General features: G+C 41.7%; 1 protein-coding gene across 1 annotated transcript in view; it reads left to right on the top strand.

The window, feature by feature from the left end:
* The first annotated feature begins 10,435 nt into the window (after nt 1–10,435).
* Nucleotides 10,436–23,113, top strand: part of TESPA1 (thymocyte expressed, positive selection associated 1) — a 33,465-nt gene continuing 20,787 nt past the window's right edge. The window contains 8 exon segments of the mRNA XM_079142081.1: nt 10,436–11,042; nt 11,854–11,896; nt 17,673–17,722; nt 18,312–18,365; nt 19,074–19,110; nt 19,374–19,472; nt 21,072–21,280; nt 21,756–22,561. Of these exon segments, the coding sequence (XP_078998207.1) occupies nt 10,880–11,042; nt 11,854–11,896; nt 17,673–17,722; nt 18,312–18,365; nt 19,074–19,110; nt 19,374–19,472; nt 21,072–21,280; nt 21,756–22,561 (1,461 nt within the window). The 5' untranslated portion in view covers nt 10,436–10,879.

The following is a 23,113-nucleotide window of genomic DNA, read 5'->3' as shown; positions in this document are numbered from 1 at the left end:
ATTACCATATACTAGAAAATTTTTTAGACATTTTCATCCCTATGTATAGAGGTGGTGAGGGGCCAGGTAGAAGTTTTGAGAGAAAAAGAGAAATTGAATATAATTATCATTTTCTATATTATACTTCAGAACATAATAGCTATAGAACTTAGTTTGCTGAGTAGAAATTTTATTTAGACTTCTTTCTACCATATTATAGCTATTCTGTGGATATTCAATAGAGTTGTCCTACTGGTGATTGGAAATGGGATTTGGGGACAAGGTAAAAAGAGATCCAACTATGAAAAAGAAAGAAAAGTATGGACATTTAGCATATTTTTAAAAATATTTTTAGTTGTAGATGGGCACAATAACTTTATTTGTTTATTTTTATGTGGTGCTGAGGATGGCCCAGTGCCTCGTGCCTGCTAGGCAAGCATTCTGCCACTGAATCACAACCCCAGCCCCTGTTTAGCATATTAAAGGAGTGCCTTGTCCCATACATATTATGAAAAATATTTGGACATAAATAATGCAAAGAAGGAAATGGAATAAAGGTAGGAAGAGAGAAGAGCTATCTGCAATGGAACAACATCAAACCAACCAAGAGGAAGGCACATCTGAATCCCTGGAGAATTGGGGGAGCCCTGGATGACAACGCTGGGTGCCACCCAAAGGTGAAAGTGAAGATAGGAGAAACCTTTTGGAGTTGATTAGGCTTCCTGGAACTGAAAGTCTAGAAACTGAAGAATCCCTAGAGTGCGCAATTTTCAAAGTTCAGCTTTCAACATTCCTTGGGAAAACAGTCATTTACTAAAAAAAAAAAGCAAAACTTTGAAGTGAGTTTAAACTTGAAAACAAAGTTTTAACAAATTAGCACAAAAAATTTTTCTTATAATGGTACACAGAATTTGAAAACAACCTTCTGGGGAAGTTTGAAAGAGTTGCAGAAACAGGCTTTGGCCCAGCTGCAGCCGTAAGCATCCTCTCTGAGACAATTTTTGAGAGAGTGAGTTTTCACTTTAGACACCTTTCTTGCTGAAGACAAGTGGGTTCAAGCTGTACCTTTTCTTCAACGGGAAAAGACTGCATTGCCTTGGGGAGGGTCAGGCAGCTCTCTGAGAGGAAGGGCTCCCTATGAGCTGAAAGATTACAGATGTTTTGTTCTTCAGTCTCTTGAGCCAAAGCAGAGGATGTGGCTGGGGTAGGAGGCGGGGACTGTGCTGATGCTATGTAGTTAGTTGTTTTCTCATTTCCGCTTCCCCTTTTGAGCTGGCAGCAGCAGTTGAATGAGAATAGAGAGAAGCACAATCTACAACATGAGACTTTTTGGGGGGCCTCAGCTCTGTCCCCACACCTGGGGGAGGGCTCTGCCCAGCTATGAGAACTGCTTTGCCTCAAACTCGACTCTCTACCAGCAGAGGGGTAAGTACAGTCTTAACCTCAATTCTAAGGTGCACTGATCTAGGGTGATAATAGGAGATTGAAACAGGTCAGAGAAAACTCAGGCTACCAAGAAAAGGGAAAAGCAGGGAGACACTCTCCCACCTCCCTGGCTTCAAGCACGCAAACATCATTCATTGTCAAGCTATAGGATCAAGGAGGTCCTGTCACTACCCCGTACCTGCTCTGCCTATTACCAGGGATGTTAATCATCTAGGGTCACAAGACATGGGATTTTTGATGGTCTGAGTTAATATATGGGCACTTTTCATCTTTCTCACCTGAGTTCCTCTCTGTATCCTGCTGAATTAACTGTTGGAGGTTATTTCAGTCTAATTCCAAATTTGAAAAGTTTCCAAGGAGACATCTCCCAATCTCTCTGCAGGTCTTGTTCTAGTGTCCATAACTCTGACTCTTGGCAACACCCAGCCTGACTCACCTCTGCCTTCTGTGGGCGAGACCTTTTTCTCTGGAAGCTGCAGAAGAAAGCTGCTGCAGGGATAAACTACAACAAAACTTATTAGGAGGACTTATACAGGTAGATGACGCCAGGCCAAATGAACTGGGAGCTCAAGACAGTTGATGTCCTATCTGGAACTGTTGACAGACTCTGCATCTCAGAGGTGGATATGTTGGCCTCTGGACGACCTCCATAATGCCGGGGTGGGAGGTGATCTCCAACAACACCTGTCTCAGTGGAAGTCAGGCTGAGCATGTCACCACCTACACGACTTTTGGGTAGGGTGGAGGAATGGAAAGATCCTCTGCAATTGGGGTTTTCCCACACCCTACAAGGCCACCCAGCTCATCAGTAATAGAAAAGAAGAGGTCTCATGGCAGAGCACGGACAAGAGAGTCCCATAGAAGTGGTTTGATAGGATGATGAAGGTTTAGAAGAGACATCCAGAAAAGCACTAGTGACTGTCTACCACGAATATCCCAGACAGAGGGGCAACAATTTTTAAACAATTCAGGGCAGTATGTAGGATAGGCAGCTGGAGGTTGGAGGCTTGTGATTTGTGTGCCCAAGCTTCAGTCTCCTAGTCTTTCAGCCCGAGTGGTTAGAGCCACAGATCTGATAACACGAAGCATTCGCAGGAAGGAGGAAACCAGGTTTGTTGCCAGTCTCTACTGAGAATATTAGGAGAGGTAACAAACTGAAGATATAACAAAAGGGATAGAGTGGGATCTAACATGTGATTTCTTATTCACAGGCACCCCAGGCAGTTTAGAGATTATTTATAACCATAATAACAACACATTCTCATAACTCCTTTGATCCTCTGGCAATTAAGATGGAATCCTGAGATTAGGCATGATCTGTGGCCACAGAAACCCAAAAGTCATTTCCAGTTCAAGGCTGATGATTCAGATTCTAATAAACTACACAGAAAAGGTTTGGTCCCTGCCCATGTCATGACCACAAGCTTCAGTCTAGGTTACAGTTAAGAAAAGAAGATCAAATATGAATTTCCACTTGAACACTGACAGCTGTTCTGTTTTCCACCTAAGGGACAAGGCCTAAGTGGCCAACCCAGTACCCACAGCACTCTGCCTTGACCACCCACAGGTCTAATGCAGAATGGCTGGAACACAGATTTGGGTTAAGAATAAAGTTCCACCAGTCGAGCCAAGGGTTGAAAAGAAGAGCATGTGTAGCTACAAAGGGAAAAAATAAAATAAAAACAGGAAAGAATAAAAACGAGTACATGAGGGAAAGAGCTTCATCACCAAGAAGACAGGATCAAATTAATGACATAAATTCACAGAGCTGATTCAATGGTCAAGAAATCTACTCATTCTTCCTACCTTCTCTCAACAAAACCAAATGGAAACCAGCACAAATGAACTGCTGCTTCTTCTGGGTGTCTTTTTAGCCCATTCATATGAAAAAAAATTAGTGTCTCTCTCACTTAAAGCACAGGATTACTTTTCCCAAATACAGAACTTTACTATTTCCTGGAGTTGTTTATAACCCTTCTATAAAACTCCCGCACATTTTGAAGATAGAAATAAGGAAGGAGGGGAAGGAGAGAAAAAGAGGTGTCAGATGGTCTTCCCTCAGTATTTATTCAGCTAAAATAATTTGTGGGAAGGAGGGGAAGCTGTATTAGATTAGCTGCATGGTCTTATTACTCTTTCCAAAAAACATCTTCCTTTTTTCCCTGAATTAGACTGAAGGTGCTCCTTCAGACCACAGACGTCTGGGAATACTCAGGTGCGATACTCAGGTAAGTTATCCTTACTGATGATCTCCAAACTGCAGCGTGACATGGAAGCAGGGTTAGAAGCCAAGAAGACATTTCTCATGGAGGAAGGGATGCAAGAGCCTGTTGCAGATCGGCGGATATGGAGACTGGGGACAGCCAACCTGGCTCGGGTTGGAGATTGTACCTGACCACAAACAGAAAACATCAGCCGTTCTGGGATTCCCACAGCCCTGTTAGAGTAGGGACAGTGCATCTCGGCAGTGGAGCGGAAGGTCTTCTGGCCATCATCGGAAACGCAATTCCTTTTTCTCTCTTCCTCGCGTATTCTCACTCCTCAGGTCCACATTCACAGCCTCTTGCTTGAGGCACTGATCGAATGCAATCGGGGGAGGAGGGAGACCATCCAGGTTCCTGGACAGAGGCCCAAAGTACTGGAGGCCCACCTAAGCCTGGGCCTTAGGACCAAGAGCGGCACAAGGAAGGCTGCGAGAGACGCAAAGGGAGAGGCCACAGAACTTGTGAGTTTGAATCCCACTTACAACTATTTAAGCTCTGTGACTCCAGCTGAGTCTTCTCTGGTCGCTCTATCTCTTTCCAGTCTCCTCTACTACAAAATGAGTGCGCAGGGTTAGATTGATCTCTCTGATCCCTTGTGGCGTTAGATAAGATATGAGGATTTTTTTACTGTTCATTGTGGTTCTCTGCCTGACAGTAACGTGCTCTTTAACCTTCTGGATTAGATACACTTTACTGCCATCCCTTCCCCTTCCTTCTTCCTTATCTCTAACAATGTCCCCAGCTTTAGCGACTGTCTTAGGTGAAGGCAGATAACAACAATCAAGCTATCATTTATATACATTACCTGATTTTTAACCCTCCAATCACCAAAAAACTTGGCATCATATTATCTGTTTTATATATGAAAATCTTAGGTTATAGAGGGGGCTAATCATTTTATCCAGGACAAACAGGGACACTATGGTCCCCAAACTTACTCTGAAGCACCCATCAGCCGAGCTGATATTTGTCAGATAAAATTGTCAGGTCTGGGGTGTCTGAAATAGTAAAATGTGTCCATAGCAAATTATGATAAATATTAGTTTTGCTCCAAGTCTTCTGCAGTGCTCCATCACCAACCTGGTTATCCCATTTTCTTCCCAAAAGATCCCCAGCCTAGTTCCCAAAATTCAGTGCCACATCAGCTAGTCACTCACAGGACCCAACTATAGGGCTGTGAATGTTTTTCAGCTCTGGTTGTTCAGTGGCCACTGCATGACCGTTGTTAACTGTTTCTAACTGCCAACAAACAATAGGAAAGCAGCCAGGCACAGTGGCACACAACTGTAATCCCAGCAACATGGCGAGGCTGAGACAGGAGGATCACAAGTTCAAAGTCAGCCTCAGCAACTTAGCAAGGCCCTGAGCGACTCAGTGAAACCCTGTCTCAAATAAAAAATAAAAAGGACTGGGATGTAGCTCAATTAAAAAAAAAAAATGAAGCAATGTAGAATTCTAGAATCTCTCCTCACAAGTATAACCTAACTGGGTCCTTGCAAAAAAAAAAAGAAAAAAAAAAATAAAAAACTGCTTTATAAGCCTGTAAAAGGATAAAACTTCTTCATGATCATCTAGTGGGAGTCAAAAGGGGAAAACTATACTAATAACACAAAGCAAGTAACACTTCCTTTATCCCAGATTACATTCATCACTGACAGTTGGATGGTGACATTAGGCTATTTTCTTATGCTATAATTAGTGGAAAGACTGTACGGCATGGAGTCAGATCAACTTGAGTGTAAATCTCAGCACTACAAGTTCCTAAATACAAGACCTTGGACAAGACACGTATCTCTGTGGGCTGCAGGTGATGATTCATTAGCCTTAAAGTGTTTGTCAAGATCAAGTGAAGCACAGCACAGATATGGATAATATTAGGGACTCCACGCATATAATTATTGTGAGTCCCCATCACTTTGACTCTTTCATGTCAGTGAATAGAACTGAAGTCAGTGGCATCCTCAATTCAGCAATAGTGACATACCCCTGACGGCTTGCTGCTGCTGCTGCCAGTTTTCTGCATCTGATGATAATTATTTTGTTGGGCACAGCTGTAAACAGCTCCCAAATCTCCACCACTAGAGACAATTTCTCTGGTCTTGCCTCCATTTCTGAGTGCTACGATTTCCATTTCCACCACAGTATGCTCTGAACAAGGTGAATTTCTCTCTTACCCCTAGTTGGTGTGTAGGTCAGATTCCAGAACTCTAGACAGATTGTGGAGAAGGATTCAGAGAACAAACCTCTAAAGAAATAGAAGAAGTGCAGAAGAAAAATGCACAACAGAGAGAAGGAGACGTGACAACAGAGAGAAAGGAGAAGGCTCGAGTAATTCAAGCAAGAAATAGTAGGACCAGTGAGGCTTCTTGGGTTCATGCAGAAGTGGGAGGGAAGGTATCTGCGGGGCTTCCGACTTCTACTCTCATAGAGGAGGTTCACATACAAAAATAGAGTATCACCACAAAGGTGGAGAGAGTTCAGAAGGAACTTTTTGACCATTCTTAGAATATCTAAATAAATGAAAAGTTGGAATGGAAACTAGTTTTTGAAGATAGAAGAATTTGTTAAACTTTATAAATTTAGTCAGACTGAGGGATCTTTATGCTTTGTACCAACAAAGAACTGGAAAAACCATACCCCAAGTCTCTCTCTTCCTCACTATGAGAGAGGCAGCAGGTGTACATAGGATCTGAGAACAGGAGAAAAATTAGGAGTCCCTGTCCCATGACATGCACCAGCTGAGGATCATTTTCCAGCAACAGGGTGATTCTCGCTTCTTTGCAGGTAAGCATGTACTGAGCCACCTCCATTGAAAGTATTCCTATGCTATGAGGTAGACTTTAAGGGAAGATGAGAAAGAGTAGTACATAATGACAAGAAAGGTCGTTCTCCTGCTGTCATGCTGAGCGTGACACAGGCCTGTGTGCTAGTGGCTCAGAGATTGATCAGAGAAAGATGCTTTGCGTAGGCCTTTAAAAGGGAGGTAGGAAGGTGAATGGTGGCTGTGTAAGCAAAAACAAAGAAGCGGAAAATCCAAGAAGTGCTGGGTGTCGTCTGAGCAACTCACTGACCGAATCTCATCCATCTGGAGTTCCAGTTGGGGCTCCCTCTGGCTTGCCACTTCCCTGGGTCAGTGAAACCTTCCAGCCCAGGATCCCTACAACTCAGTCTTCATTTTAAAAGGGGATTTGTGGAAGTGGGAAGTAACTCCAGAGACCACTGGATTGTCTCCATTTTTCTAATGGGAAACTATATAAGGATTTTTTATAGATACTATTCCCATAAATATTCAAATGCAACTGGGATGTATGAACATAAAATTCAGCAATGTTGGTAGTCAGTGCTCTTTTTACTTCACGCTTGTGTATATAGAAATGTGTTTTTGCTTGGCTTATTTGGAGGAAATACGTCTCTGCCCTTCTCTATATTCCAAGGGGCCCCAAGGACATCAAGGTGTTACCTGCCTTTCAATTCTCTACAACACTAATGATGTGCTTTTCTGATAAACCTTTGTCACTTCCTCCAGATTTCACAAAGAATGCCCAGTTTCTTATCTCCCAGTACAGCTCTTTCTGTTACCACGAACAAGACAGTTCTGTTTTCCCCTGCCTCCTAACACTGCGTTCTTATAGTATTTACAGTTCTGTACAACCCAAGGATGGCAAAGATTGGGGGAAATTAATTAGTTCCCCAGCACCATGTCCAGTGCATCTTCTTTCCTCAGACCCCAAGACCACTGTTGCCTTTTTCAAGTGAACACCTCTTCCCTTATCACCAGAACTGCCTGGAAAATGGCAGTCCTTCTCAGTAGACCATTAGGGCATGCAACATGTCTAGTCTTTTTGTTGCCATAACTATAATATTCATTTATTCATAAGCCTTTTGTTTGGAACCCTTTAAGCATTAAGGATTCTGTTTTCCTAAGTGTTTTATCTTGGGTATTTGCATTAAGTAAAACTACTATATATTAGGGTGACTGGCGCAAATATTCATGAGAGACAGCTCTGAGATCAAGCAAAGGTTTATTGACAGAGAGAGTTTGCCAGGCTGCCCCTCTGCAAGGCACAGCAGCCTGCAGAAAAAAAAAAACTTCTAAACTATATAGTCATGTACAATGGAGTAGTTAATAACCAGTCTGGCCCCATGACTGTTACTTGACATCTTTTCTGTGGTTTCAGTAGTTAGGGACTCTTTTGGGTGGGCCAGTGGGGAAGGTCATGCCTGGGTGGGTAGGTGCTGATTTTCAAAATGGAGTTACTTTGGCCTAAAGACCTAACACTATGCACAGGACATAGAGACAGAAGCAAATAGGAATAGGGTTGCAAATACAACTTCTGTCCTCAATTATAGGAACTCCTAGGGTAAAAACAAGTCACAGAATAGCCTTCCCTCTTCAACTTTCAGCCCAAAACGTTTTATATTCTTCGTAAACACATAATGAAATCTTATTATCACACCTTTGAAACTGATCTCCCTGCATGTGGTCTATGATGTCTGTACAAAGCATTGAGTCCCAGGAGAACAGTCACCTACAAAATGCTCACTCATTTAGTATTATTAAGCTAGTACTATGTATTAGATTCTGTGTAGGCATTAGAACACAACAGTGAGCAATCCAAACAAATATCTCAGTCCTCTGGAGCTCATAGTCTAAGCTTGAAGAGTAAACAATAAATAAATAAATACATAAGTATGTTAGTGACGATAAACTAAGAAGAGGCGGGGCTGGGCTTGTGCTCAGTGGTACAGTGCTTGCCTTGCACATGAGAGGCACTGTGTTCGATCCTCAGCACCACATAAAATAAAGTAAGGTATGTGCCCATAAATAACAGAAGAAGAAGGAGAAGGAGAAGAAGAAGAGGAGGAGGTTCCAAGTGAAGGCCCTCAGTGACGGGTGGGCTGGGGAACCCAACCTGGCTTTCTGGAGGAAGCTAGGATTTACAGATAGAGTGTGACCAAGACTGAGGAAGAAGGAAGGGAAAAGTAACAGAAAATGGGGCTTCCCGGGGGTTGGAGAGGAAATTCATCTATGTAACTGCGAGACAGTTTCAGACAAGCAGAGGAATCTAAAATAGATTTATATCACAGAGGACATTGAAACCCTCTGTCTATCATCTCAATTAGTGAGATGCCAGCACCATGCAGTCTAGGCATTATGTGAAAAACTGAGACCAGAGAAAGGGATTGAATTTTCCAAGATTTTACCATTAGTGCTTGGGAGATTGTAGAAGTCAGGTACCTCTCTTCCTCTCTTCCTCTCCTTATTTCCATTTTTCCTTCTTTTTTGTCTTCCTGTCCTCCTGCCTTCCTTTTAAGTTCTTCTAACCATCAGAAATGTTCTCCTTGTGCCCAGAAGAGTCCCTGTGATCATGTGACATCCATTTCTTGCAGGAATTAAGGACGATAGGCAAATCAAATATTTTCTTCTCTGGCCTGACTGGAGCCAACCTATTAAATTTTTTGGAGGTCAGGACTAGGAAAACACACTCTGATCAAGGTTTTTCAGACTCTCTTGCTAAGTTCTTTGTGGTAGCTTCATCCTCTCTTTATCACCTAAGGACAGCAAGTCACTACCCACCATGTAGCTTCCCTGTAACACAAGCTTAATTCAGTGATTTAATTTTCCCTAAAAGGCACGAAGGACCAGTTGCCCAGAGTAAACACAAATTCTCATAGTGCTAACTGCTGTCTCCCCTAGGGGGGGAAAATGTCTTCAAATGGACCTGACACAAAAGAATCTGGATCAGACAGCAGTCATTATGGATTATTTTTCTCTGGATATATTTTGTCTGCAGCAAGCAGAGGCATCTAAAACAATTTTATTGCCCCAGGAATACAGTTTATGTTCAGGATGTTCTCTTCTAAAATAGCTATTTTAGTGCTTAAATCATTGAATGTGTCACTAATGATTTTGTTTTTAAGTCTTGGAAGAACAAAAAGTCTCTGGAAACCTCTCACTATTCTTATTTTAATTTTTCATTTTTATTTTATATCATGATTTCTTAGTTCTTATTAATGTTAACACAATTTGGGGAATAAATACTCCCTTCCCTTTTTTGTTGCATGTGTGTTAATAAGAGTAGGAAGAACAGAATATGAGATTTCTTTTTTTCTTTTTCTTTTTCCTGACTGCAATAATGAAAAGTGTAACTCTGGAGATAAAAATTGTTCATGGCAGCTCAAGGGAATGGGGATAAGTCAGAGAGCCCTGGTCCTGCATCTACTTCCTCATTGTGGAGGGATGCTTAGTGGGTGGGGCTGGCCTGGAGGAGGCAGAGGGACAGAGCACCTTAGCCCTCCAGCCTCTCTGATCTGGACAACTGAATGATTCTACCCATCTTTCTTCCTCCTTGAATCTATGCCTAGAGCTATGGTTATGTATTTTTTGGAAGAAAACAGAGATGATGATTAGATACTGTTAAATGAAAGTAATGCAGATGAATCAATTAGTGCATTGATAACTGGGTAAGTAATTCACAGTTATGCAAAAACACAAGTTGACAAATCAGAGGGTAATTATCCCAAAGGTGCTTTCTGCTAATTGCTTTAAAGCAGCATCTCCTTGTTTCTATCACAGCTTTTATTTTCCTGAGAAAAATCTTTTGTGGACCTCTCATATAGCAAAAGGAAACAAAATAAATCAAGAGAAACAAACAAAATCCAGAATTACTGTAAGTGGGGTGTCACCCTGGCTGTGGGACCCTAGAAAAGCTGTTTGACTTCTGAAATCCTAAAACTTTTTATATATCTCCATGAGGATAAAATGAAGTAAATTTTATAAATTGTAACTGTAAAGATATTTTGGTGTTAATGGAAGATTCTGAGAGACAAAAATCCCTGAGGATGAAAGAAGACCGTTCGCTAGTACAGCTTTTCAGTTACCGTGAAAATACAGATCCTTGAAGTGAGAAGAGCCTTCTCAATGTCCGTCAAATTGGTAATGCTTGAAGCTTTGGGACTTACTGATTTCAAAGACTCGCTCTGGGGTTTAGAGGTTGCAGAGCATTTCATTTCTACATGTGGGCAGAAGACAGGTGAGGCGTCTCCTCCCTCCCCCTGCATGGGCAGAGATCAAGCTCTTCTGTGTGGAGATGGGAAGGGGTGGTTTCTGAACAGATGAGGGAGTGTGGCTGTTTCCACCCTCAGGACAGCATAACGTGGAGGGAGGCCCTGAAGTGTGAGCCAGGGCCATGGAGGCCTCTGTGCTAAGCCCCACATCCTGGGAGAAACGGAGGGCCTGGCTCCGTCAGAGCCGAAACTGGCAGACCCAGGTGCTGGAAGAGGAAGCAGCGGCGGTCCTGCAGGATGTTCCAGAGTCTGAGCCTTCCAGCCTAGATGACGTTTTCCAGGAAGGTAAGAGGCAGTTAAGACCTCACAGGGATGCCCACAGAGTCTGGTGGTGGGAAGAAGATGACACAGGGCTGCAGAGAGAGGGCGTGGGTCCTTTGTTTAGGACCTCAGGGAGGCTCCTTTCACCTGGTTTAAATGAGTTTAAGGGAAGGGGCCTAAAGAAATACCAGATGTGAATATGTAAGAAAGAGGCAGTTATAAGGTTGGAAAGGGGGACATTTTGCATCATCCTGAGAAGCTTCTGTAGGATGCCGAGGTTAGGGTTAGTCTGTGAAGGAAAGCTTTGGGAGGTTTCTACTCGTCTGTGCAACAAAGTACACTCAAGCTATGCCTGGACTCTGCCTGCCACTCTGTCACTAACAAGCTGTGTGACCTTTGAGAAGTCACTTACCTAAGACCTACTTGTCCAGTTGAAGCAGTAGTCCCTTTCCTACATGCCTCTCAGAGCTTCTTGGAGGTTCAGGAGAGACTGCATAGAAGAAAACAAAAATTCTAACATAAATAAACCTATCCTCATTTATTGGGTAGGAAATAAAAAGCACATCTTTTGAAAAAGAAGCCATCCCTGTTCCTGGACCTCTTAGGCATCTCCCAGGTTCCAGGGGTAAAAGGATAAAGGAACCAGAGAGAGAAGACATAACCACTGCCTTCATATAAGGGTATATTCTCCCATATCTTAAAGGAAAGTTCTATGGGGGGAAAAAGAATCTTGATGTGACTTAAATAAGGACAAACCTGGGGGATGGGGCGAGTTGCAGGGAGCAGGTCTGGTTCCCTTCAGTTCTCACAGTGACCTGATGTGTGACTTTTCTAGGGAATCCAATCCATAAGATTGAAGACTGGCTGCAGGACTGTGGGTGAGTGCTGGACAAAAAGTGGCAGTGGACGTGCTTGGTGGTGGCCTGTGCTAATGGGCATGCCCCTTGGGAACTCAGAGAGGCCAATGGGTTTGAACCGAGCCAGAGGGGATGGGGTTGACAGTGATTGGCAGGGTGCTGAAAGGATTTGGCGTCAGCTGGTGATCCAGGATGTGAAGCAAATGCATCCATGGAGTGAGGCATCCAGGGTGGATCTGCACTAAAGAACAGGCTGAAATCTGTACCTGTGGGAAATGGTGGAGCTGAGTTCCAGATCCCCACTCCACTCCACTGCTTCCTCCTTCAGACTGGAGTCTCACATTGTGTGACAGAAGAGGAGGAGTTAGAAAGGGGATCTGAAGAGCCATGCACCAGAACAGGAGGAGGGCTCAGGGTCACCACTGTCATTCAAACCAGTGAAGAGTTCAGGCCCTTCAAAGCAAAGTATGCCCTCTGTTTGCTCAGAAACACTGAAATAGGAAACCCAACCCCCTTCAGCCTCTACCATCTTAGGTTCCGTCTACCCAGACACAAAGCCGAAGCTAGTGACCTACTTCAGCCTGATCGCTTCTGTAAGAATAAAATCTCCAAATGTCTTGGCCCCTGCACACTCTTTATTCTCCCTCCAGGAATGTCTCAAGCTTTTTATAGACTGTAATCTAAATTCATCCATTAATGACATAAATAACCCACTCTTACTTATTCCATAGGAAACAAATAGGATTAAATAATCCAAAGTTGCTTATTTCAACTCTCCCAGAAGGCAGTGTAAGGAGTACTCATTCTGTGTTTGTTCTTATAGTTTACAAAATGTGTTGTCCTAATTTTACTCACAGTTCATGGACTTCAAAGCCAATTAGTGATCCTCAACATAATGGAAGATAAAGGATGATGATGATAGGAATGTTTGCAGGTTACTGGGTTTTAAAGTTCTGTACAGATATAAATGGGAGAAATCCTTGGCTCAGCTAGTGTTTTAATCTCAACTACTTTTGAGTCTGATCAATTTATGTCAACTATTAATTGTGCATTTGCTAAATGTCCAATTGTCTGACAAGGTGCCATGTGTTTTCAAATATGCCCCTTAATTTCAAATATACTACATTCTAGTTGAAATGAGTAAGTTCACGGAAATGCAACATTGTAAGCTCTAGAAATAATCTTTCCCCATCCATGTTCTACAAAGATAAACCCCGATCCAAGACATAAAAAGGTGATCCGGTGAGTGAAAAGCCTCCAAGAGTTGAGACTAATTCTTGTGCTACCACCTGTATAGCAAACTGGAAGAAAATAACTGAAATTCCATAGTAGACTCCTTCCCTATAAAGTAGCACACTAGAATAATGAAGTGCCAAATAATAAAGTGTGATGTTTAAATGAGATGATATACATGCACATGCCTTCTGCTCTAGAATGGCATATGAATGACCTGATTTAAAAGGAGCTCTATACCTATTTTCTTTCACAAAATCTATCAGTTGGCCTACCTATCTATCTTTCTATCTACTTCTATGTATTAGGAAAAAGTATGACCAGAAATGATATACACCAACTATTGGATAGTGGCTACCACTCGGAAGGAAAAGAGTAGAGATAATGATAATGGAGGAGACTCTAGTCAAATCTTTAATATTTTATCATTTGTGTGAGAGTCCGTCATTATTATTGAACATTTTATTTCTTTCTGAAGCTAACAAGGCATATGTTTATATGTGTGAAAGCAGGGTGGCAGGCACAGGAGTATCTGTCAGAGTTCTTTACTTTCCTTTGTTTTGAAAAAGTTTCAATATTTAAACTTCAAAAAGGCCATAAGGGAATGTATTAACATGCTTACATACTTCTCTGGAAGGGGATTTGTTAGATTTAGACAACATTTCCAGTTTTCTCTTTTTCTAACTCTCTTTAGTAAGAATGTAACAGAGTCATGCACTTACTCTTGACATTTCAGTCAGTGACAAACAGCAGCACAACAGATTATACCATCCAGTGACATCATAGCAGGTCTAGTTTTTGTAAGTACAGTCTATGATGTTTGCACACTGATAAAATCACCTAATGCCACATTTCTCAGAACGTGTCCCTATTCTGAGAAATAGGAAATGTATGCTTGCACTTTCTAGTTATGTGGGAAAATTGAAGAAATTGAAGGATAATAATGATGAGAATGATTGATAATGGTGAGAGAACACTTGACCTTTGATAAGCAGATATGAAGAAGCCAGAGGAAAAGCACACTCTAAGTATGGCATGCTGATGTGCCATGGTCTTCAGTTCTTAGGCTGCCAGGACCACAGATGCACCAGGCCCCCAATTTATTGTTTATCTGTCCACTACGTTGCCCTGCAGGCATTTTCCAAATTTGGTTCCAAGACCACAAAGTTTCCTTTTTCTTTCCATTTTCAATGCCAGATACCCTCTGGTAACAAGAGGGCTTTCTTTCTGACAAGTTCTCCAAGAAAATCTACCACCTTCTTGGACCATTTATTTAGTGTCAGAGTCTCTCAGTGCAACTGAAATCTAATGGCAGTCCTTTCAGCTACAGGATTAGAACCTGCACATCTTTACAAATTATGGCTTTCCTTTCTCCCCTTACTCAGTCAAGGGATTTTCTGGGACACAAAAATCTAGCTCATGAATCATCAGGGGTAGAGTTCAGAGCCCAGAAATCATCATGCAGGCTTCAACTTAAGTCTCTGCAGGCAGACATCTATGAAAACTGCTGGAAGGAGCTAAAAATAGCCACGAGCTTCTTTTCTCACAATCCAGTTCCCCCCACAACTATCTGTTTATGAATTGGACACACAGGAGGAACAGTACCTTGGTTCCCCTATTTCAGAGTTGATGTGATGCCATGGGACCTTTCAACACAAGAATGAGAAGAGGGGAACAGCTATGGATCTAGTCCCCAGTCATTGATTTTCTGGTCTACACAATAACTCATGAAATGCCTGGGACGTGGGTGAAGGCCACAAAGTTTCAAATCATCATGCTCAGTGAGAAGACATCAATAGATCCAGCCCATGTCCATACACTGTGGTAGATCACACACACACACACACACACACACACGAGAGCCCACTGCCCCAAGACTAGTCCTGGGCTAGCCCCCAAAAAAGAATACAAAATGACTGCAACTAGAGAGGGGCACGACTAGAGAAAGAATTGTAGAATATGTACCCGATAAAAAGATTGTATCTACTGAAGAGCAAATTTTATTGAAGTGTACATGTCAGTAGGTTTTTTTGTTTGTGTTTTGTTTGGGGCCATACCAGGGACTGAACTCAGGGACACTTTACTGATCTATATCCCCAGTCCTTTCTATTTTTTAATTTTGAGGCAGGGTCTTGCAATCCTCCTGCCTCCATCTCCAAAGTCACTGGGATTATGGGTGTGTTCTGCTGTACCTAGCACATGTTTTATTCCAACACAAATTATATTGAAGTAGAATTTACTTTCTGGAAAATCAGTGAGCTTTAAGTATGGAGTTCAGTGAATTTTCACAAAGGGAATACAACCCAGAAACCTGAAGCAGTCCATTACCAGCACTCCAAAAGCCCCTTTCTGTTCCCTTCCATTCACTACCGCACCTCCCAGCATAACCAATACCTTGATTTATAACATTATAGACAAGTTTTAGAACTTTTAAACTTTACGCAATAGAATCATGCAATATATACTATTTTATCTGTTTCTTTTGTTTAGCATTATGTTTGTGATGTTTGTCCATGCATTTACAAGTAGCAGATCATTCTTTTTATCCTTCTGTAGTATTAAATTGCATAATTAGCATTACATGTTTTTCCATTTTACACTAACTAGAGATTCTGGGGTTTCTTTTTTGGATTATTACAACTAGAATTTCTGTGTGTGTGTGTGTGTGTGTGTGTGTGTGTGTGTGTGTGTATGTGGTATGTGTGTGGACATACATAGTCATTTCCATTGGGTACAACCTATAAGTAGGATAGTAGTCTGTTTCAGTTGTAGTTCTGCTAATAGTATGCCTTAGGAATTTCATCTATAATCCTAAAATCCAACATGCTCCAAAATCTGAAATGTTTTGAGGGCTGACATGAAACCGTAAGTGGAAAATTCAACATCTGACCTTGTGTGATAGGTCACAGTCAAAATGCAACACACTAAAAATATCATGTAAAAAAATATCATGTAAAATTCCCTTCAGGCTGTGTGTGCAGAGTATATATAAAACATAAATGAGTTTCATGCTTAGAATTAGTCCCATCCTCCAAGATATTCCATTTTGTATATGCAAATATTCCAAAATTTTAGAAACCCAAAATCTGATCTCAAGCATTTTGGATAAAGGATACTCAACCTGTAATATACAGCAATAACACAAGCATTAAATGCAATATAAATCCAATATTCTAGTATTAGATGACTATATTAGTTATCATAGCATTTTAGGAGTCATGGTAAATATTAATGTTTATGACTATATTAATATATACACACATTTGTAGTATTACATTGCAACACATTTTCCTGTGATTATATATTAGGAGATAAGTGTGTTTTTGTACTTCTAGTTGTATTATTAGAGTTACTCATTCTTAATTAGCTTAAGTACCACTTTACATGTGCAGTTTTTTCATCACATAAATACTCAGATTTTGGAAAGCATGGTTGATTTTTTTTCACTATTGAAAGGAGGGTACAAGCAAAATTGTCTATATATGTAATGATTTATTTTGTAAAATGTAAACACCACTTGATCTACAGATTTAATTAATCCCATTCCCATTGTTAAACGTCCTATCAAGGTACTCCAAGTGCCTGAGAGTTATCTGAATTTCTGGACATGGATAAAGGGGGAGGCTTGGTTAGGGCCAGCTCCAGTCCATTTCCCTGCCACTCATCATACCAACCTTTCTCCAATCAAGCCTCCCCTTGAGATTACATTTAAAGCATTGTGCACAACTGCTGTTTTAAAAACTGCTAGGAAGACAAACTACAAATCTCACAATTTATCAGTTCTTGAAGTGGACTTAGCTCATGATAAAATCTAGTGATCCGGGGCCCTTACACAGTATTTGAGAACACACTAGCAACAAGGAGCCAGATCTGGAACCCAGATGTGCTATTCCCAGTTCAAAGCTTTTTCACAGAATACTTCAATCACCTGTTTTGAAAAGAAATAATTCCTTCCTTGTTTATAAAACTGAGTTGTTTCTTACCACCACTTATACTGATTTCCATTTGTTCTTCTGGCAGAGATGGTAAATGTTTGATAAAATCCTGTATCTAGAAATCTAAAAATATCTCTAACCAAGATGCAATTCTGCTGTTTCCTGAAAGACATGATACTCAGCAAGATCATGTTTCCAAGAGAAAGGAGGTGTGGGTGGATAAGGGGACTTCCTAAAGACTTTAAGAAAATTGATGCTTGTAGTTGTGATTTGCAAATATGGCACCAAAACCCCTCTTCTATAAATGCATTTCCCCAATTTTTCTTCTTTATTCCCTATTTTGTATTTTACCTAAAGACTGAAGAATCATTGCAAACCTGACTTTAGACGATGTCGCCAGAACAATGGCAGTACTATCAAAAATATAGTGCATTCCAATCCCAGCTCCTCACGGAAACCTCTATGAATTTGTCCGTCAGATAACCACTCTGTCTTAGTTTTCTCCAATAGAAAAGTAAATAAGTACTGCTGACTCCATGAAAATCACATGAATATTTGGGAGATATTGAGGAAAATCATTAGAAACTGCTGTGATTTCAACCTGTAGGATAATTTTTTTTGGGTTTCAGAGACTCTGAAGAGGGGCTTTGTGAGGAAGCAGGACAGTCCATCTACAATGGTAAGTATAGACTCTGCTGTTGTTCTACCTGAATAGTGATACGGCTGTTGGGGAGGTGGGGTGTAAATACACACATAACAATGCTTGCCTAAAGTGTCTGCAAACCACCTTTTAGTTGTTACAAGGCAGCCGGGGAAGGCCCAAAAGAAAGTGCCAGCTTGGAGCTTACAAACTCACTAAAACTGAAAGATTATCTTCTGTTAGTGGTGTTCAGCCAACGACCACTGCTACAGGAAAAGCACTTCATAAAACATGTGCATTTATATGTATGTGTCTGTGTGTGGGTGTACGCCCTCATGTATTTTCTGTTTGGCAGTGGTCTGTGTGACATAGAACATGGGTTAGTATATGTGAGTGTATGTGTAATTCTGAATCAAAACATGAGTGAAATTCCCCAGGTAGTATTTGTAAAGCTGGAGGTAGCTGTGTAAACAAGTGGATGCCTAGTGTAAGAATATGGTTGTGCAAATCTGAGGATATGTGCAGAATTCAAGCATGCACGTGTGTGTGTGTGTGTGTGTGTGTGTGTGTGTGTGTGTGTGTGTGTTCCAGACTAATTTTCTGTGACCCTCACCTGATTATTTGACAGAGTGCTCCAGCCATGGGGCCAGCTTTGAAGATGACTTGACCCTTGGAGCAGAGGGTAAGTGGCACAGCTCTCTGAAGCTGAGACCAGGGAAGAAGCTACACGTTGGATGAATTAAGGATAGCATGGAAGGGGGCAACTTCAGAAAGAAGCAGGCTCCCCCTGGGGTCTTATCTATAGAAAAAGAATGGACTCAATCTCTCATGCAAAAACAGAAAGCAGAAACTTTTCCTCACAAGCCTACCGTGACTCCTACCAGCCCATCACTGGAGCTTTCCTTTGCTCCTGGGAAGATAATATAAAAATCAATGTAATATTTGCTGCCCAGACATCTTTAAGACCGTTTTCTCTATAGGAAGCCCAGAGAAGATTGAGTACTGGGTTTAAGAAAGACTGCACTGTAGGAAGAAAGGGCTTGAGTAAGAGGCCCAACCACCTGATTCTCCTGAGACCTGTGGAGACTCTTGTGGTGGGGCAGGAACAGGAGCCTCAGACAGAGTGGAATGACTGTCCTCCTTAGGATCGGGGTGGGGGTTCCCTGCCTAGACTTCAGTCATGGTTCAAAAGTTCAGAGGTCAGGTGTTTTCTGCCTTATTGTCCCCTTTCCAAACTACGCTAAATAATCTAGAGCAGAATTCTTGGGGTCCAGCTAGCCTGTAGCAGTGGCATAGGGAAATAGAAGGACTGTTTTAAATTCAGAAAGGCAACTCCAGTGATTTTTATTTTCCCTTCTAACATGTTCTTTGTCTTTCTGTTCCTGTCTAGCCACACTCCTGGCTGCCAATGGAAAGCTCTTCTCCAGGTAAGCCTCCAGGTCAGCCAGGATGAATGATGTCACCTTAGGAGACAGAAAACTAGAGTAGGACCAGAATCAAAGAGATTAAAACAGATTCAAAATAGAGAGAGTGAAATTTTCTAACCAGCAACGAGGGCATAGACTAGGTTTCCTCCGCAAGTAATTCAAAGGCATCCATCAGAAGGTGGATATGCCCAGTCAGTGAGTGCTTGATGCCAGGGTGCAGACTGGCCACAAGATTCGTATGACACTAGCTTTGATCTCTGCAGGAGTTTCCTGCAGACGCCCAGGCCTGGACAACTACTTGATCTTGGCTGTAGTTTGGCTTCTAGCAGCATGACTGGTGGGACCAACAAGACAAGTTCAAGGTAAATACTAAGTTCAGTAGGACTGGGAGGGCAAGGAAGAAGACAGGCTGAGGAGAATGGACCTAAGAACTATTTCCCTTTTTTCTGATATGTCTTTTTGGAGTTTTTATGCACACTTGAGAAATATGACCATTTTTGATGTAAGAACAGTGGGGTTGCAAAGGATCTGCTCAGAACTGGATGTTCTGTGTAAAATACAGGTGTCTCCTCCCACTGAATATTATATTCCAGGAGGAGTCGTCATGTTACCATCCCAGTGCCTAGACTCACAGTAAGTACTCAATAAACCATGTATTGATTCATCAAATAACTTGTTGATTGAATGAAGCAATAAAATATCAGTTAATGCTGGTCATTCAATAACTACAGAATTTAAAAAGCTTAAGCAGACAAAGACTAACCCTAAGGGGCTCAACTATTCCATAGGGTAGATAAAACATGCACAGATCTTACACAAGATGGTAAGTGATGAGGACGAGTGTTGTATGATGAAAAGTGTCAGGAATTTGGAGTCAAAGTTTGAATTCCAGACCTGGTTCTGAGACTTAAACTTTGTCATATGACTGTGTTTAGTGAATTATCCTCCCTGAACTGTAGCCTTAGCTACACCCAGTTCAACTAAATGAGGATGTCTGGAGAGAGGATTCAGGTATCTGTGCTATGTTTTTTTTAAAGGCCCACATGCAGCCATGGTTGTGAACCGCTATCCACTCATATGCCTGCAATCCACAGACAGGGACCCTCAGAACCATGGAGATAAAATGAGCACATAGCTGGCAATCACAAGAGTAGTTCAGAATTCCAACTCTTCAGCTATTAATTAAGCAAGATGGTCCCTATTTGGATCAAAACACCCAGCGTTCTTTCTGAGGAGAGTGATGTTTATTCAGTGTCAAATAATCCATAATTTCCCCTGGCCCCATTGTTTGAAATGCATTTATTGAGCAATGGTGTCACCAGTGATACTCAGATTTGAATGTAGGTACAGTTTGGTTCCACAGAGAAAGAGAGAGTGAGCACTTGATCTTCTGCAACCCAGGGCCTCTCTCCTGAAAATAGTGCTAGAAAGAGGTGTATTTTTCACAATCAGGATTTGAATGTACCTACTGATTCATTTTTAACTTCAGAGTGAGACAAAAAGCAGGTCTGTGTTCCTTAGCACTCATTGTTTTGTTGTTCCCCATACAACTACTAGGGCAAGTTGAGTGGCAAGTTGCAAAGACCTAGCAAAAGCCAGATACGTCACAGTGTATCTAATTAATAATGCATACATAGTTAATAATGCGACTACATAATTTCTTTGCATCTACACTGCTTTTCATTTTTCAAAATGTTTTCATATTTATATAATTTTTTTTCACCGGTAGCAAGTTGTTCACAGTACTGTGCCAAGATTTTATTCAGTTTTTAAATCTGGCTCATAATTCCCATGTTTCAGACAGAGAATTTAGGTTTCAAGAAGTGAAAGCTTTTCTCAAAGTCATAGTGGAAGGTGAAGAAATGGCCAGAAATTTTAGCCTCCTGATACTTGTATTAGATATTCTGGATTATCATATGTCTCAAAGTTGTTTACTGTTTATCCAAACTCCCTCATTTCAGCATCTCAGAGATTCTGGATCAGGTGCAAGAAGATGCAGAAGATGTCCTCTTCAGTCTGGGCTTCGGCCAAGAGGACCAGAGAGACACTTCTCGGATCCCTGCAAGATTTTTCACCAACCCCTCTCAGGCCAAGGGCATTGATTTCCAGCTCTTCCTGAAGGCTCAGGTGCGGAGGATTGAAATGGAAGACCCCTGCCTCATGTTAGCCAGTGAGTGTTACTATGCATATGAGCTCCACTTCTCCCCCAGTCTCAGCTGTTCACAAAGGGGCCCGATAGCTCCAAATCCTTCGTTCTCTATGTCACTTCCATTTCCTCTAATGTCGTTTAGGGAAGATGGATTACTTTGATGTCTGCTTCATTCTGTTGAAGAAATAGCCTTCAAGAGATCTCAGACCACTACTGCTTCCTTTAGATCTTCTCTCTTTCAGCCAAATCAAATCAGTACAATGTCTTTAAGGCTTAATCCATTTTCTGTTTCCTATTTGGGGTATCCTCTGGGTAGGGAGAGTCAAGAAAGTCGAAAAAGGGGACCCTGGGTATCCAAAATCTAAAAGGAAAAAACACTAGTGGGTAAATCGGTAGCTTCCTTTGAAATCGAGCTTTCAGAAGGCTTTAGAAGGGAGACATTTAAGAGAGAATTTGCTGATGAATCCTGAATCACCATCTTTAACCTCTTACCCAGGCAGGTTCAAGCAGGTGCAAACTCTGGCTGTCACTGCTGATGCCTTCTTCTGTCTCTACTCCTATGTGTCTAAGACACCTGTCCAAAAATTCACACCATCCCATATGTTCTGGAATTGCAATCCAACTGATGTGCCATCCATCAGGATTCTGACCCCAGAGTCTGAACCCCACTCACCCAAAGAACGCCTCCGGAAAGCTATCTCCAAAATGTGCCTGTACACAGGTTCCCGCGATCGGTTCTCATCACCCCACAACATCCCTAAGAGAAACAGTTTGGACCAAGTGGTGTGGGAAGTAATGGACAGAGTGAGAGAAGAGAAGCTAGTTCTTCAGAAAGGCCCTGGGTTTGGGGAACTTCCACAGAAAGAGACTGCCCACCCTATAAGGGAGTCACAGCTTCCTGCTACCTCTCCATGTGTCTTCTACGCAAAAGAGGAAAAACAGCAAGGGATGTCCACAGTTCGGGCACCACTGCAAGATCTGGATTCTAACCCTGAGGCACCCTGTTGCATACATTCTCTAACCAGAGCCGATCCACAATGGAGCACAAACTCTGCACAGGTAAGAAGAGAGCTGTGGGGTCTACAGGCCACCAATAAGGAAGCCCATTCAGCCACGAAGGAGATTTTCTGGAAAAGAAAGAGCAAAGCAAGAAAGAACCTATTTCAAAAGAGTTCCTTGGACAAAAAGTTTAAGTCATTGGACTTGTCAATAATTCAGCAGAAATGGAAGCAAAGTCAAAACAGACCGGAACTGCACCGATCTATAACCCAGCAGCCTCAGCATACTGTGGACTCAGAGAAGGTGAGTGAGTTGCAAGTGAAAGAGAAACTGGCAGAGAAAAGCTTCAGATTTTTACACAGAAGGTAAGGGAGTCCATCCCAGTAAGAAGAATAGGAGATCCAGGGGTCCTATCCTCCCCAGATGTATCACTTCTTGAATTAAATTCAGAAATTTTAGAGAATGAATTAATATAGAGGGAGAAGGAGAAATAGGCCTTGTTTCATATGAACATTCAAATCTACTTTTGAAATTCTTATTGGAGCTGACTCCCGTTGAAGGTTCTCATGAAACACACCTGCCCTTATCATTTGCTGGGGTCCTCAGAAAAATATGAAAGGAAGTTAGGTATACTCAAAGCTAAAAACTATTAAGTAAAATATGTTCTCTCCATCCATAACAAATGTGTAACCATTAAGACTAAGAAGTCAGTTTCTAAATATAGAAGTCATACTTAGGACTTCTGTGCTAGGAGATGATAGTATGAGCAGAGCCCATACTAGCCTCTGGTCTGTCTCCTTCCCTACCTATATCTAGAATTGTCCTAGTCTCTAAGAAACTTTGCACACCTTGGTG

This window comes from Sciurus vulgaris, assembly GCF_902686455.1.
Source record: "Sciurus vulgaris genome assembly, chromosome: 5".
NCBI lineage: Eukaryota > Metazoa > Chordata > Mammalia > Rodentia > Sciuridae > Sciurus > Sciurus vulgaris.
This window is presented reverse-complemented; position numbering and strand designations above follow the sequence as displayed.